We start from the raw sequence: 15,483 nt of genomic DNA, 5'->3' as shown, positions 1-15,483 counted from the left end.
ATCGAGAAAAAACATCTTAATTTAAGAATTTTTAGATATTTTTACTGAAAACAAGACAAAAATAATAAATAAAAAAATTCATGAAAATAATTTTTTGCCGTGTAGGAGGTTAAATCTTATTGAAACACTACAGTATGTGCACTTAAAAACTTTAACACCCCCTTTAACAAGTAGCATGATTTTAGTTATGTTTATGTCCACAGTGCAGTTTATTGCATATACTTTCAACCCAGCATATGGTTGTAAATTAACCTATACAGAGTTGTTGTAACCCAATCCAAAATACTGGGTTTGTCTTGTTTTTGACATAATGCTGGGTTGAAAATAAACCAGCATTTTTTTAGACTAGGGTTTATTTGGCATAAGCAATAGTTATACATCCCTAAATAAAAAATATAATACAATATAATACAAAATAACAGACAAACAACCGTGAATTCACTAGTTTTTTTTATAAATGTATATACACAATTTTACAATAAAAAAGATGACTATACAAATCAATAATATACAAATTCAAAAATACAATGTAATATAAAATGATCTCTTATATATATATAGCCCTTGGATATCAGAATTATGTAACATTATTTCTGTAACACTAAAATAAATTCCTGCAATTCTGATTATTTATCCTTCATATGACAAAATATCCCTTAAAGGGATAGTTCACTTTAAAATGAAAATACTCATCCTCAAAATATCTTCTTTTGTGCTCATCAGAAAAAAGAAATTCATACAGGTTTAGAACAACATGAGGATGAGTAAATGGTAACAGAATTTTCATTTTAAAGTGAGCTATCCCTTTAACATATTAGCTTGAATATTTACATGACCACTGTGTGGCGCTAGCTTCATTTCTTATACAGTGCAACGACTCTTATTTCATTCTTAACCCCTTCAGACCTGATTTTTAGGTGTTTAATCAGTGTGCCTTGTTTTGATTGGTTGATCAGCATTTTTATTGGTTTGAACCTCAAAACATGTGATGTCCATTCTAGTGGACACAGGGTCTGAAGGGGTTAATCGCATCAAAATACACACATACATTGGTTAAATGTCGGAAAACATTACTGAACGAAGTAATCCTTAAACTTTACAACAACGCAAAGTTCACCGAATTAGCTAAGTGGTCAGCAGATTTGGGGCACCATTCAGTTCCATAGTATTTTTTTCTTATTATTGAAGTCAATGGTGCCCCAGATGTTTCTTTTTCGATCTTTCCCTTTAATGTCAGTTTACACAGCAATGACACAACAAATGCGCTTTTCCCAGAGAAACACTTTTTGACCATTACCGACACCTAACGAAGGACTTGAATCCACCAATCAGAACGCACACGGACTGCTCTCCTGAACCGACTGCAGTGCTTCTTTGCCGTCTTCTTGCTGGCAGGAGATACAGACCTCCTCCTGAGACAGTGGCACTGAAGTTACAGAATGAGGTGTGAGTGCAGATGGGCTGACGGGGATGGAGCAGGTTGCTGTTGTCGGGTTAAGGTGACAGTTAAAGGTGGTTGTGATGCTGACGTTGACCAAAGGGCTGGAGATAGAAGGCTGCTCTGGCAGAGACTCCTCCTGGCTGGTGCGTTCTAACCAATCACCGCTGATGTGACTCTGACTTGAGTCTGGCTGACTCTGACTGTCTGATGAGGTCATGGAGGGCTCTTTTTGGCACCTGTCACCAGGTAACAGACGTTGATGTTCTGGTGCGCTGTTTGCTGACGGGCTCTGTTCCGACTGGTGAGAACATAAGACATAAAAGAGCGGGTATGATATCAGCCAAATCATCATTATGCTTTTGTGATCTACTATACTTTCAGAAAATAAGGTACAAAAGAAATGATCCTAATATGTACCATTAAGGTACAGGTGTGTATACATTTGGTACCAATATGTAACTACGAGGTACTAATATGCACTCTATAGGTACAAAGGTGTACTTTTTTGACAGTGATAGCTTTTGAATATTTTTTGTTAAAGGCATGGATGCGCGTGAAGCAGATTTCGTCATCAATAGTATGCGCGTACACTTCGTGCACCGCTGGATTTTTGTAACACCAGAAGTAAGGTTGTGTCCCAAATGGCACACTTTGTGTGGACTTGTGGTGTCATGGACCTACAATGGCTGCTGGGTGCGCATGTCCAGTGTCCAATTTGTCATTTTTAGTTTCAAAAGTGTTCTCATGGACACCCCTTTTCAATCTACAGTGGGGAAAATAAGTATTTGACACATTAGCATTTTAATCAGTAAGGGAATTTCTAAGTGGGCTATTGACACAAAATTTCCACCAGATGTAGCCATCAAGCCAAATATTGAATTCATTCAAAGAAATCAAAACATTTAAGTATACAAGTTGAGTCATAATAAATAAACTGCACAATGCACAAAATTGTAGGAAGATTGTCAGTGTGCGGGGTGCCATTTGTGACAGGGCCTATCCCAGATAGCATGTAGTACTCAAAATGACAAATGGAACCCCAAAGGGCTTGTGGACTTAACGGACACGTGCAAGTCCATGAGACAGCAAGTCCACATAAAGTGCGCCATTTGGGACAGGGCCAAAGAGTTACACTGTTTCCTACAATGCAATGCGTGTGAATTGACATTCCATTTCAAGCAATATCAAGCATGATTTTTAACATCTTTTTCTTTGGTTTTCATTTAAGTGGACTCCTGAAGGTTAAGGTATTGTACTGCTTTTTAAATTATGTATGCAACTTAAATTTACATTTATGCATACATTTGACAGATGCTATTAATATAGTTTAAATTGTGTAATCAAGTGTTGTTGGTTTATCTGCTCTAGTAATGGTTTGCTCCTTCAATGTACCTTTCTTGATAGTCACTTACTGTATGCAAACATAATATTGGTCACAATACATGTATACCATTCTCAGTACACTTTGTGTTAATGATGTACTCTTACCTTATTGCTGTCTGCTATAACAACGTTCATTGAACCTAAAGAAAAACATCACCAACATTGCACTAAAGTTATTAGGATGAAAGCACACAGTGTTTAATAAAGAGATCATTTAAATGTTCAACAAAAAAAAAACAGCACTTTACAGTCGCAGTGTAAATATTACCTTTATTGCCTTTCCTGTTTTTGCAAATTATCCCCGTAACTGTTACAGTCAATATCAGGAAAACCAGCACAACAACAATGCCTGGAACGAGAGAGAGAGAGAGAGAGAGAGAGAGAGAGAGAGAAAAAGAAAGAGAGAGTGACCAAGAACAATAAAGGTTAAGTATAAAAGGAAGAGAGATGGAATGATCTCCTAAAGAGTCATTAAAAAAGTGTCTAATACCTATACGAACAACATTCCTTCAACTTTTTTCATTTACTGTACGAAGATAAGCAATATTGTACAAAAAGTCTTACACCCCCACCAGCTTTGTTGTTCTAGCAAAGTTTTAATGACTTCCATGTTTATTTTTCACTCTTTTAAGATCCAAAAAAACAAACAAAATGTCTTCTTCAGGTAAAAGACAGTATTTGTGATCTCTCATCTTGAACTCTTTTGAGGAGACTGAAGTTCTGAAAGCATTCGACTGAAATTAGAAATTAGGATTTTGTTTCATTTAGGTTTAAGAGATCCTGCAGGTTCCTGCTATTGCTCAAGAGGAGCTCACACCACATACTTTACCCTTCATGTTATAATACACCTTCATGTTAAATCACCTAAAGGATTATAAGGAACACCTGTTCAATTTCTCATCAACGCAATTTTCTAATCAACCAATTACATGGAAGTTGCTTCAATGCATTTAGGGGTGTGGTCCTGGTCAAGACAATCTCCTGAACTCCAAACTGAATGTCAGAATGGGAAAGAAAGGTGATTTAAGCAATTTTGAGCGTGGCATAGTTGTTCGTGCCAGACGGGCCGGTCTGAGTATTTCACAATCTGCTCAGTTACTGGGATTTTCACACACAACCATTACTAGGGTTTACAAAGAATGGTGTGAAAAGGGAAAAACATCCAGTATGCGGCAGTCCTGTGGGCAAAAATGCCTTGTTGATGCTATAGAGATCAGAGGAGAATGGACCGACTGATTCAAGATGATAGAATAGCAACTTTGACTGAAATAACCACTCGTTACAACCGAGGTATGCAGCAAAGCATTTGTGAAGCCACAACACGCACAACCTTGAGCAGCAGAAGACCCCACCGGGTACCACTCACCTCCACTACAAATAGAAAAAAGGCTAGAATTTGCACAAGCTAACCAAAATTGGACAATTGAAGACTGGAGAAATGTTGCCTGGTCTGATGAGTCTTAATTTCTGTTGAGTCAGAATTTGGCGTAAACAGAATGAGAATATGGATCCATCATGTCTTGTTACCACTGTGCAGGCTGGTGGTGGTGGTGTAATGGTGTGGGGGATGTTTTCTTGGCACACTTTAGGCCCCCTTAGTGCCAATTGGACATCGTTTAAATGCCACGGCCTACCTGAACATTGTTTCTGACCATGTCCATCCCTTTATGACCACCATGTACCCATCCTCTGATGGCTACTTCCAGCAGGATAATGCACCATGTCACGAATCATTTCAAATTGGTTTTTTGAACATGACAATGAGTTCACTGTACTAAAATGGCTCCCACAGTCACCAGATCTCAACCCAATAAAGCATCTTTGGGATGTGGTGGAACCGGAGCTGCATGCCCTGGATGGGCATCCCACAAATCTCCATCAACTGCAAGATGCTATCCTATCAATATGGGCCAACATTTCTAAAGAATGCTTTCAGCACCTTGTTGAATCAATGCCACATAGAATTAAGGCAGTTCTGAAGGCCAAAGGGGGTCAAACACAGTATAGGTACGGTGTTCCTAATAATCCTTTAGGTGAGTGTATATTCAGTTTTTTAATACTTCATACAAATTTCCTGTATCTTCTGATTGTACTTTAATAAAGAGATGTACAGTTACCCGTCACCCACAAGCAACAACACTTAATGATTGAATATCTTCATATGATATATCAGGCCACTTCTCCCACTGGGCTATACATAGCGGGTGTAATAAATATTTACCATAACTGTTTATAATCATGTTGAAACGGAAGTCTCGAACAAAAAAAGAAAATACGTCACATCACTTACTTCCGCGTTCGAAAATAAGGTGCATACCATTATAGCACTCAAAAACAACAAATCCAATCATGGCATAAGATTTTTGCAAAGTACTGTACATTGGAATTACACAGCTTTGTGAATATGGTACCATATTAATATGATGATTTACCATATACTGTAATAATGCTGACCTAACCTTGTAACATTGTGGATGGACATATTAAAGCACCATGATATTAACATCTGATTAGTGTTCAACCAATACAAGCTTATATTTACCAGCGCAGTAGATGAAAGTCATGGAATAATCGTCAGGGGTGGGCTTTGATAGAGTCAAGGTTCGATTTCTGAGCGTCACGCTGGCTGATGGAGGCAGAGATGTCGAGGTGGTAATATGTGGCACTGCCTCTGTCCTGATCTGGGGTGCACGCGGCTTCACTGTGGGAAGGATTGTTAGGATTTTTTTGGTGGTCTGAGTGCTTGTCGTTAATGGTGTCCCACACTGTGTGTCAGCTGTAGAGCTGCCAGGAATCAAAACTGAACTTCCTTCACATCTAACATGAAAAAGACAAGTTACACGTTATGTACGCATGCATGTGCAAGTGTTTGTACAGTGCGCATATCTTACTGTCAACTTACCGTCTGTGTGGTTTGCACAGCTTAGCAACACTGTCACTCAAAAATGTCCCTTCAGGACAGGGTCCACATTTGACATTAGTTAAATGTGTTCCTGCAGTTAAAACACACAAAACACAATGATGCCAAATATCTCTTCCTTACTAAAGGCAAATATCCAAATGCATTTCTATTAAAACAGGACATTGAGGTGGGGCATTGATAGGTTGGATAATATTAAAGTAGGTTTTTACAATTATTGTGTGTAAATAGATGTTCCTTACCACTTTGAACAACAACTTCACCAGGTTTGCAGATTTTATGCTTTTGACAAAGCGAACATCCAGATGTTGATGAATATTTTTCAGCACAGTACATTCCAGGTTTGCAAATGCAAACAGCATTGGTATCAGCTGAGCAATTTCTTTCAAATATCAGTCCTTTGCCTGAAAATAAATATATATATTATATCAATTCAAATCAGTAATTTGTTAATAAATAAAATTAGGAATGCACCGATACAATATATTAGTGCCAATACAAATATTCAATTACGTAAAGGGGATAGAAGCACTGAGGACCCAATTACATCGCTTAAAAATGAAAAAAGTCAGATTTTCATGATATGTCCCATTTAAAATGACATCAACTGATAGATACTTATAATTAAGCCTTTTACTTCTGTTTTCAAATTATGATGTCATGAAATCCTAGAAGTGAAGAGTACTCACACTGCCCTTCTGTTCTCATTGTTACTCAATTAATAATATTCATAATAGTTTGAGGGTATAGTTTAGGGTATAATGTGCCCTGATCATTGGTTGTTGTTAAACAATTGGCCGATGTGCAAAAGTGGGAAAAGTGCTTTTATCTGCCCATACCGATTATAGACTGATATAGACTGAGAGATGTGATGTAAAACTACATGATGCTCATCCCTCGAAAGCAAATCTGTAAAGTGCATGTCTGACTTTATAAATGTAATTTCAGGATGATAGAATCATTGACTTTTGTGTAATGTTTAATCAAATCAGGCAACTTACTTATATCACATTTTTGACATGAAAAACATTTTTCAAAATGGTTCGCTTTTTCTGAGTACTGTCCATGAGGACAAGGCAAACAGACTGTGTCCTGATCATTCGTGCACTTTGTCTCCAGACGGGTCCCTAAAAATAAAAACTTTTTAGTGATGTGCTTGGGCAATAATGTGCAATAATGTTGCTTGCATTCAGCATTGTACCTGGTTTACATCTACTGCAGCACAATTGGAGATTTTTTATGTAATACTCAGATGTGCTATTGTAACATTCTCCATTTGATTTGTATGGTAGGGATGCCTGTGAACACAAAGTGACAAACACATGAAGTTTATTTATCTCTTTCCCCACCAGCATTTTTAAAAAGGTTGCCTGCAAACCCCCTCTGCTTTCAAACAAACAAACAAACTAAAGAAAACTTTAAGTTTCATTTGTTCTCTTTTTATCACCTCTCAAATATGGGTAGGTTTCTTCAAATTTTGAGCAAAAAGCTGAAAGAATTAAATTTTTGTAAAGGACCTTTGTTAGAGATCAGATTCAGAGCGAAGATCAAAACATACACAGAGTTTTCTATGTTTTTTATTTAGTGGATGCTTCAGATTTTAATAAGTTGGGTAAAAGCGCCACCTAGTGGATAATAGCGGAACTATAGACTAGCGTAAAAACTCATCACGGAAGCGTCATTGGCAGGGAAGCGTTTTCTTTTAATTGACGAGATCAATGGCGAGGAAAGAGTTAACTAAGTTCAGAAGGAGCATGGTCTTGTAATCCAACCAATCAGGGCAAAGATATTTCTCTATATATAGCCGTCCCCTGACCTCTATCCTTTGACAGTTTTTTGCAGCATCCCTCCTCAACCCTATTGCCTCACTCTTACTAGTGACATCTATCCCAGTAAAAGAGAGGGGAGTACTCTGGGTTTGAGGTAAAATTCTGAGCTCGGATTCTGGCCAGAATCACTCCTGAGCAATGCAGACATCTGGTATCTCCATACAAGAGGGGTCTAGAAGCTGTAATTACCAACAAAGGCTTTTCTACAAAGTATTAAAAAACATTGTGTTCAATACTTACTCCCTGTGTTATTTCAATTTATTTATTATGACTCAACTTGTATACTTAAATGTTCTGATTTCTTTGTATGAATTTAATATTTGGCTTGATGGCTACATCTGGTGGAAATTTTGTGTCAATAGCCCACTTAGAAATCCCCTTACTAAATAAAAATGCTGATGTGTCAAATACTTATTTTCCCCACTGTATGCTTCATTATCATATACCCTAATGATTACATATTAAAGGGACACTCCACTTTTATAAAAAAAATATGCTAATTTTCCTGCTCCCCAAGAGTTAAACATTTGATTTTTATCGTTTTGGAATCCATTCAGCTGATCTCTGGGTCTGGCGGTACCACTTTTAGCATAGCTTAATTAAGGACTTTGCTGCTGTAACATCCAATGATATTACACACTGCCCGAAAATAGTCCCCTTGGTAACTTTCAATAGAAGGGGACTATTTTCAGGCACTGCGCAATATCACTACACCTGCTGCAGCCATGTTACAGCAGCAAAGTCCTTGATTATTACGCCAGAATGAGAGTATAGTTCCTAGCCATATCTGCCTAGAAAATCACAACTTTTAATTTTCTGTCGGTCTTAGTACACAATGTAACTACAGAAGAGTCAAGTTTTAAATAGGAAAAATATTGAAACTCTTTGGTTATTTTTGAGCGCGATGCTAATGGTCTAATCAGATTTAATGGATTATGCTAAACTATGCTAAAAATGGCACCGCCAGACCTGGAGATCAGCTGAATGGATTCCAAAACTGTAAAAATCAAATGTATAATTCTAGGGGAGCTGGAAAATGAGCATATTGGTAACTTGACTTGCATGTTACCATTTATTGAAAATACAGAAATAATTGTGTATCGCCAATCATTCATCGCGAAATTACCTAAATGTGTCTGCCGGTCAATATCGCCCACCCCTACTGAGACATTTGTGTTCATCAGAAGCACCAAAAATAATCCAGTTTTAACTCATATTGTACGCCTCTTCATTTGGCTTTGTGTTCCCTTGGCATCAAACCGATGACTTTGGCAGGTATTGTGCTTTTACACAGACAGTTCATTGACATTTGACATATAGAGGAGAAAGGGGGCCTAGTTAAACTATTGTGCATTTGATCTTTCCATTCCACGGTAAAGCAGAACAAAAGCTTCTATGGTATAAACACCACCCCCTGAATGTTTAGGTTAGGGGGGGCTTTAACCCCTTGCTCTATACTGGACTTTAAGTGTCACTAAATAAACCAGTAGGCGTACTTTGGCAATGTGGATATCAATGGTTAATTACGAGTGCACAGAAATAATGGAACATACATAATAATTTTAATATAATTATATTGTCTCACTATAAAATCTGTTATAGTCTACAATCTAACAGCATGTCTAAAAGCTTGCATTTAAAGTAAAGACAAAAAGTAATGGATGTGCATTATCTTTTAACCTGTACTGTGGAATAAGGCCTGTAATGCACAATTCTGGGAATTACTGGAACCTTTCAATGGGATTTAGCAGGAATATATGGGAATTAATGGGAATAAACAGAGAATTTGAACTTAAATGTAGTTTAAAAAATCGTGCAGCATAATTTTGTTAAAAAACTAATTAAAATGCAATTTTAGTTCAGTTCATTCTTCAGTCACATGCACACTGCTTACTGAAGGGCCACTGAGGCCACACCCCCTGCATGTAATTACATTCATCCATAACATGCACAGATCATTTCTTGAATCCTACACCCAAAACAATGTCAAAATGTCAATCTTTGCACGTATTCACGTAAATAATGCTTAAACTTCCTTGTGCTGTGTGTAAGCTAGTGTGCAACAACTTATACCATTATAAAGACAAAAACACTGACTGAGAAAACATTTAGGTGAGATAATTTTAAAAAGTAGTGTTTTAAAATGCCCCCCCAAACACACTCACTTCCTGCTTAAATAAAAAATCCTCCATATATCACTTAATGGGGCTTCCCCTCCAGTCCTTGACTACCACAGAAGCCAAACTTGCTGCATTTGAGTCCAAGGACTACATTAAGCAGGGCTGCCAACCCTCACGCATTCGGCGTGACTCACGAATTCAGCGTGACTCACACTCACACATCAATTTTCTCACGCAGCCAAAGAGATCCCCGTGGTGTGTAATAAAAGTCATGAAATAATAGCCTTATGCCTAACTGTAAATACTATACAACGCCTATCTCTGTCTGGTCTGCCTCAATCAGCAGTCTAAAGCGTTTGGCAAAGTCAAAATGATGCGATGGGCAATCAAATCAAAGAAGGTGGAGTTACAGTGGCATGCTCATTTAGGAAATATCTAAGTTTCCTAATATTGTAGAGAATGAATCTTCAACATGGGCCGTGAAGCTAAGCTGATCATCAATGACCACTCCCAGGTTTCTGGCTGTCCTGGATGGCAATGGTCGAGGAATGGAAAGGTTGTGATGAATCCTTGGTTCAGATGATATGACAAGCAGTTCTGTCTTTGCAAGGTTAAGCTGGAGATGGTGATCCTTCATCCAGAATGAGATGTCCCTCAGGCATGCTGAGATGCGGGCTGAAACCGTGGGGTCATCAGGGTGGAACGACAAGTGAAGTTGAGTGTCATCTACATAGCAGTGGTAGGAAAAGCCATGTTGAATGACAGAACCCAGGGATGTCAAGTATATCGAAAAGAGTAGTGGTCCAAGCACGGAGCCTTGAGGCACCCCACAATCGAGACATTGGGGTTTGGAGACGTCACCTCTCCAGGATACCCTAAATGACCTACCTGAGAGGTACGACTTGAACCATAGAAGCGATGTGTCAGAGACACATATAGCCATGATGGTCAACAGGAGGATGTGTTGATTGAACGTGTCAAAAGCGGCGGATAGATCCAGTAAGATCAGCACAGATGACTTGGAGGCTGCCCTTGCCTGCCTTAGGGCTTCAATGACTAAGAGCAGGGCAGTCTCAGTGGAGTGACCACTTTTGAAACCAGACTGATTGCTATCCGGGAGGTTATTTTGTGTGAAGAAAAAGGAGAGCTGGTCGAACACCACACTTTCAAGAGTCTTTGCAATGAAGGGAAGAAGAGAGACGGGTCTGTAGTTCTCTAGCATAGCAGGATTGAGTGTGGGTTTCTTCGGCAGCTGGGTTATCTGAGCGAGTGGAAAGGGATGAATTGATAATGTGGGTGAGAGCAGGGATAACCGACGGAGAGATGGCCTGAAGGAGATGGGTGGGTATGGGATCTAGCGGGCAGGTAGTCGGATGGTTAGAATTAAACACCTTGGAAACATCCGCTTCAGACAGGAGAGGGAAAGAGGGGAGCAAGCATTTCTCAGAGGTTTGAGCATCCACAAGAAGCGGGGGCTCGGAGAGAATGTGATAGAATGAGATAAAACAATTACAGATACTATAATCTCAGACTTTTCAAACAATTCAACACAGAAATAGCTAAAACTCTGCAACCCTACTGTGAAAAGATGAACCTCATGCATGATGGCACTTTCATCAACTTGTTTGAAAAGTGGAAACTGCTATGAGCTGACGCAAGATATCGGTCAAGATGTTGGTATCTTGAGGCGAAGGCCTCCAATGCAATGTCCTTCAAGAGACAAACATCCAGTGGCCTTTTAACTAAAGGACAGAGCGTGCCCAAAAACGACAATATCCGTCATTTCACTGTCTAGGTTAACTAAAGACCTGATATAGTCCACGCCAAAATAAACTTGAATTACATGTTTGTTTTTGCAAAAAAAAGTCTGACGTTGAGATGTCTGATATTCCATCATGTTAGTAAAGTCAACAGTGATTACAAGGTGTTTGCTTTCATTTATTTATTTACTTTGCGGCTATGGTGAAATGTTGCCTTGTTTCAGCCTTGACATAAGGGCTGTGTTTGGACAGCTTTTTAAATGCAAACTTTTCTTGCTGGGTATCCTAAATGTCAATGTGAGTATGACATGACTCAAGCTGCTGCACTAAAGGCCAATATGAATGACATTCACTTGTTACAGAACAATGAGTAAAACAATGACATTTTATCTATATGACCTTGAATACATTCAGAAACTTCACTTCCTTTGCTGTGTCCACAGTGAATGTCCAACGTACAGCAAACATGACGCACATTTACAGAGGTTAGGAATGTGGAGTAGGTTAAAAAAGGAGAAGTAATATTTACATAACAATGTGCAAATGAGTAAGAAAGAAACCAGGAAAAACTCAAATCAGGTAACCAGACAAACATTTCATAGGAATAGCAAGGGACTTTTGCAAAATATTGGAATCTTTTTGGTTGCTCTAAGTTAAAATGCACCTTTATGTGTACCCATTGTACTCTTTAATGATTTCTTTAATGCATGGTGAAGTAACGGATAAATTAATTGTATATTTGTTGTACAATATGTCAACATGCAAACATGGCCTTGTAATTCCTTGAAAATGTTTTGGACAGGTTCAGTGAAGTTGAGCCAATAAAATATATGGCGTGGGCAATTCCATGCAAATGTCAACCTTATCATGAAAAAGTTTTGGGTAAATCCAATCATACTGATACTGTATCTCAGATGTAAGTATTTAAATTAAATACCCATGCAAAGTCTCTGTCAACGTTTTTATAGCATGTATTTATTTGCAAGTGCAAATTTCTGAATTGTCCCATCTATAACACATCCTTCTCATAAATGTCCATGAAAAAATAACATGTTCATCTTTTGTCCATTTGTTGGGTATTATTGCTTTTAGTTTGTGCATTTAATTCACAGAAATCCTACAAAGTACACTCACCTAAAAGATTATTAGGAACACAATACTAATACTGTGTTTGACCCCCTTTCGCCTTCAGAAAACCTTAATTCTACGTGTCATTGATTCAACAAGGTAAACATCATTATTTTGAAATGATGGCCCATATTAATAGAATAGCATCCTGCAGTTGATGGAGATTTGTGGAATGCACATCCAGGGCATGAAGCTCCCGTTCCACCACATCCCAAAGATGCTCTATTGGGTTGAGATCTGGTGACTGTGGAGGCCATTTTACTGCAGTGAACTCATTGTCATGTTCAAGAAACCAATTTGAAATGATTCGAGCTTTGTGACAACATGGTGCATTATCCTGCTGGAAGTAGCCATCAGAGGATTAGTACATGGTGGTCACAAAGGGATGGACATGGTCAGAAACAATGCTCAGGTAGGCTGTGGAATTTAAACAATGCCCAATTGGAACTAAGGGGGCTAAAGTGTGTCAAGAAAACATCCCCCACACCATTACACCACCAGCCTGCACAGTGGTAACAAGACATGATGGATCCATGTTCTCCATCTGTTAACGCCAAATTTTGACTCTACCATCTAAATGTCTCAACAGAAATCGACTCATCAGACCAGGCAACATTTTTCCAGTCCTCAACTGTACAATTTTAGTAAGCTCATGCAAATTGTAGCCTCTTTTTCATATTTGTAGTGGAGATGAGTGGTACCCGCCCGGTGGGGTCTTCTGCTGTTGTAGCCCATCTGCCTCAAGGTTGTGCGTGTTGTGGCTTCACAAATGCTTTGCTGCATACCTCGGTTGTAACGAGTGGTTATTTCAGTTAAAGTTGCTCTTCTATCAGCTTGAATCAGCTTCTCCTCTGACCTCTAGCATCAACAAAGCATTTTTACCCACAGGACTGCTGCATACTGGATGTTTTTCCCTTTTCACACAATTTTTTGTAAACCCTAGAAATAGTTGTGCGTAAAAATCTCAGGAACTGAGCAGATTGTGAAATACTCAGACCGTCCCATCTGGCACCAACAACCACGCTCAAAATTGCTTAAATCACCTTTCTTTCCCATTCTGACCATCAGCCTGGAGTTCAGGAGATTGTCTTGACCAGGACCACACCCCTAAATGCATTGAAGCATCTGCCATGTGATTGGTTGATTAGATAATTGCATTAATGAGAAATTGAACAGGTGTTCCTAATAATCCTCTAGGGGAGTGTATACCAAAAACTTAAATTTTGTATGCATAAATAGACTGATATTTTCAGATGTCTGGACTCTTTCAACAGGGCTTTAGTAAAATATAAACAGATGTTTCAATATATCTGTAATAAATGCATTCTCTGAAAATGTATATTTTCAAAGTTCGACTGCAAATGTCACATCCATAATGCTGAATTTGCTCGCACCTAAAACAAGGAAGCAATAGTTTTGCACTTCTACCACAGACTGAAGAAAACACAATAATATAAGTGATGTTGCAATCGTGTGTCACCCTTTTCTGGTTCTGAGTCATGTGCTGGCCCTGCGAAATTTTTAACCAAATCATAGACTGCGTTGAGTGTTTTGATATCAGAAAACTTAAATCAATTTACAAAGTATTAGCAAATATGGTCTTCAAGCGAAACCCACAGTAGGAGATCGTCAAGCCTTACGAAAAATAACAGCATCGTTGCCAAAACCACTGACGTACAGAGTCAGATAACAAACATGCTGAAGAAGTTGAGAGGAAACTGCTGAGGTGTTATACTGGGAAACGACCCACATACAGACCAGCAGACTTCCTTTACGGCAGTACTTTTCACTTGAGAACAATGACTAAGAATTTGACAGATCTCTACTGTAAGAATTACCACCGTTCTCTGATTTACAGAGAAGTCCTAACTGTTAACCATAATGTCTGTTTATCTATCAATGCTCCATCATTCATGTCTCTGTTCATTGTGGTTCCTGTAAGGTGCATCATACTGCCCGTTTCTGTCTCATAAAGCTACAACAAGTGTGTAACATGCCCTGTTACCTCATTTTGGAGGAATTTCCTTCACCAGAAACAGCAACAGACCAACAGTAAGAAAAAAACAAGTTTGTTTCACAGCATTAACATACTACTTTGTAAAGTACGCTGATGTCAAGACAGTTGGGTGGTTTAACTATGATATTTGTGAAGTCCCCCACCTTCTCAATGTAAACCACATGAGCTGCAAGTACTGTTGTGACATTATAGTTGAAGAAAGTGTCTTAAAACTAATAAAGTACACACACTGACGGCATTATTTGGGGCACTGTACATTTAAACCTATGGTGCCAGCCAGGTTGGCAGCTAGGTTTCACTTTCTGGGAATGTTGCCCACTAGACTTTGGAATGCCAACAATGCGGCTTCCAGCTCACTTGGATTCAGATATCCAAAAAAAATGTAAGCACACTAGCTTCTGTGTTTGCCTCACACACCCAGTTTCATGATGGGTAAAGAAACGTATGAAAAGTTTCACTATGCCCAGAAATGCTGTTTAGGGAAAGGCTGCCCACTAACTTACAGTATGATTTCAGAAACAGCCCATACAATACTTGTTAGAAATTCCCAGTAACGTTACAAAACAAATGAATATTTAATTTTCCTTGACACACACACATATCACTTTTGCTTTTTCGATTTGACATCTATCTAAATCAAGCTTGCGAAAGTCAAAAACTTTATAAAGGTATCTGCATTGCGTTTCAAATCTGTTTCTTACCTTCCCAGCCGAAACGCGCAACACAGCCGTGACAAATAACGCGATTAAAATCATTTTGCGGTTCTTCATAAGCCGCCGTGCGCGAGCCGAACTGCGCTGACCATCAGAGACTCGCGCTCAGGAAATGTCGCTGCACGAGCAGAAGTCCGCGTGCTCGACGATGCATGAGGAAGCGACACACACA

At 38.7% G+C, this 15,483-nt stretch overlaps 1 protein-coding gene across 1 annotated transcript; it reads right to left on the bottom strand.

The window, feature by feature from the left end:
• Window positions 1–433: 433 nt before the first annotated feature.
• On the bottom strand, window positions 434–15,483 carry tnfrsf1b (tumor necrosis factor receptor superfamily, member 1B). Its single transcript, XM_055184584.2, has 9 exons — window positions 15,300–15,483; window positions 6,946–7,042; window positions 6,746–6,871; window positions 5,987–6,148; window positions 5,727–5,817; window positions 5,367–5,641; window positions 3,093–3,173; window positions 2,930–2,964; window positions 434–1,739 (listed from the first exon to the last, which is right to left on the bottom strand). Exons 1-9 carry the CDS (start codon window positions 15,366–15,368, stop codon window positions 1,329–1,331), a joined length of 1,347 nt encoding a protein of 448 aa, XP_055040559.2. The 5' UTR covers window positions 15,369–15,483; the 3' UTR covers window positions 434–1,328.

Source organism: Misgurnus anguillicaudatus, chromosome 14 (assembly GCF_027580225.2).
Source record: "Misgurnus anguillicaudatus chromosome 14, ASM2758022v2, whole genome shotgun sequence".
Lineage (NCBI taxonomy): Eukaryota > Metazoa > Chordata > Actinopteri > Cypriniformes > Cobitidae > Misgurnus > Misgurnus anguillicaudatus.
This window is presented reverse-complemented; position numbering and strand designations above follow the sequence as displayed.

Bases quoted from the DNA above. Each gene is read 5' to 3' on its own strand.
- tnfrsf1b (XM_055184584.2), bottom strand. From the start codon at position 15,368: ATGAAGAACCGCAAAATGATTTTAATCGCGTTATTTGTCACGGCTGTG. The intron at 3,174-5,366 runs GTAAATATAAGC...CTCTCGTTCCAG, and splicing joins GACTTTCATCTACTGCGCTG to GCATTGTTGTTGTGCTGGTT. The intron at 1,740-2,929 runs GTAAGAGTACAT...TGTTCTCACCAG, and splicing joins TTATAGCAGACAGCAATAAG to TCGGAACAGAGCCCGTCAGC.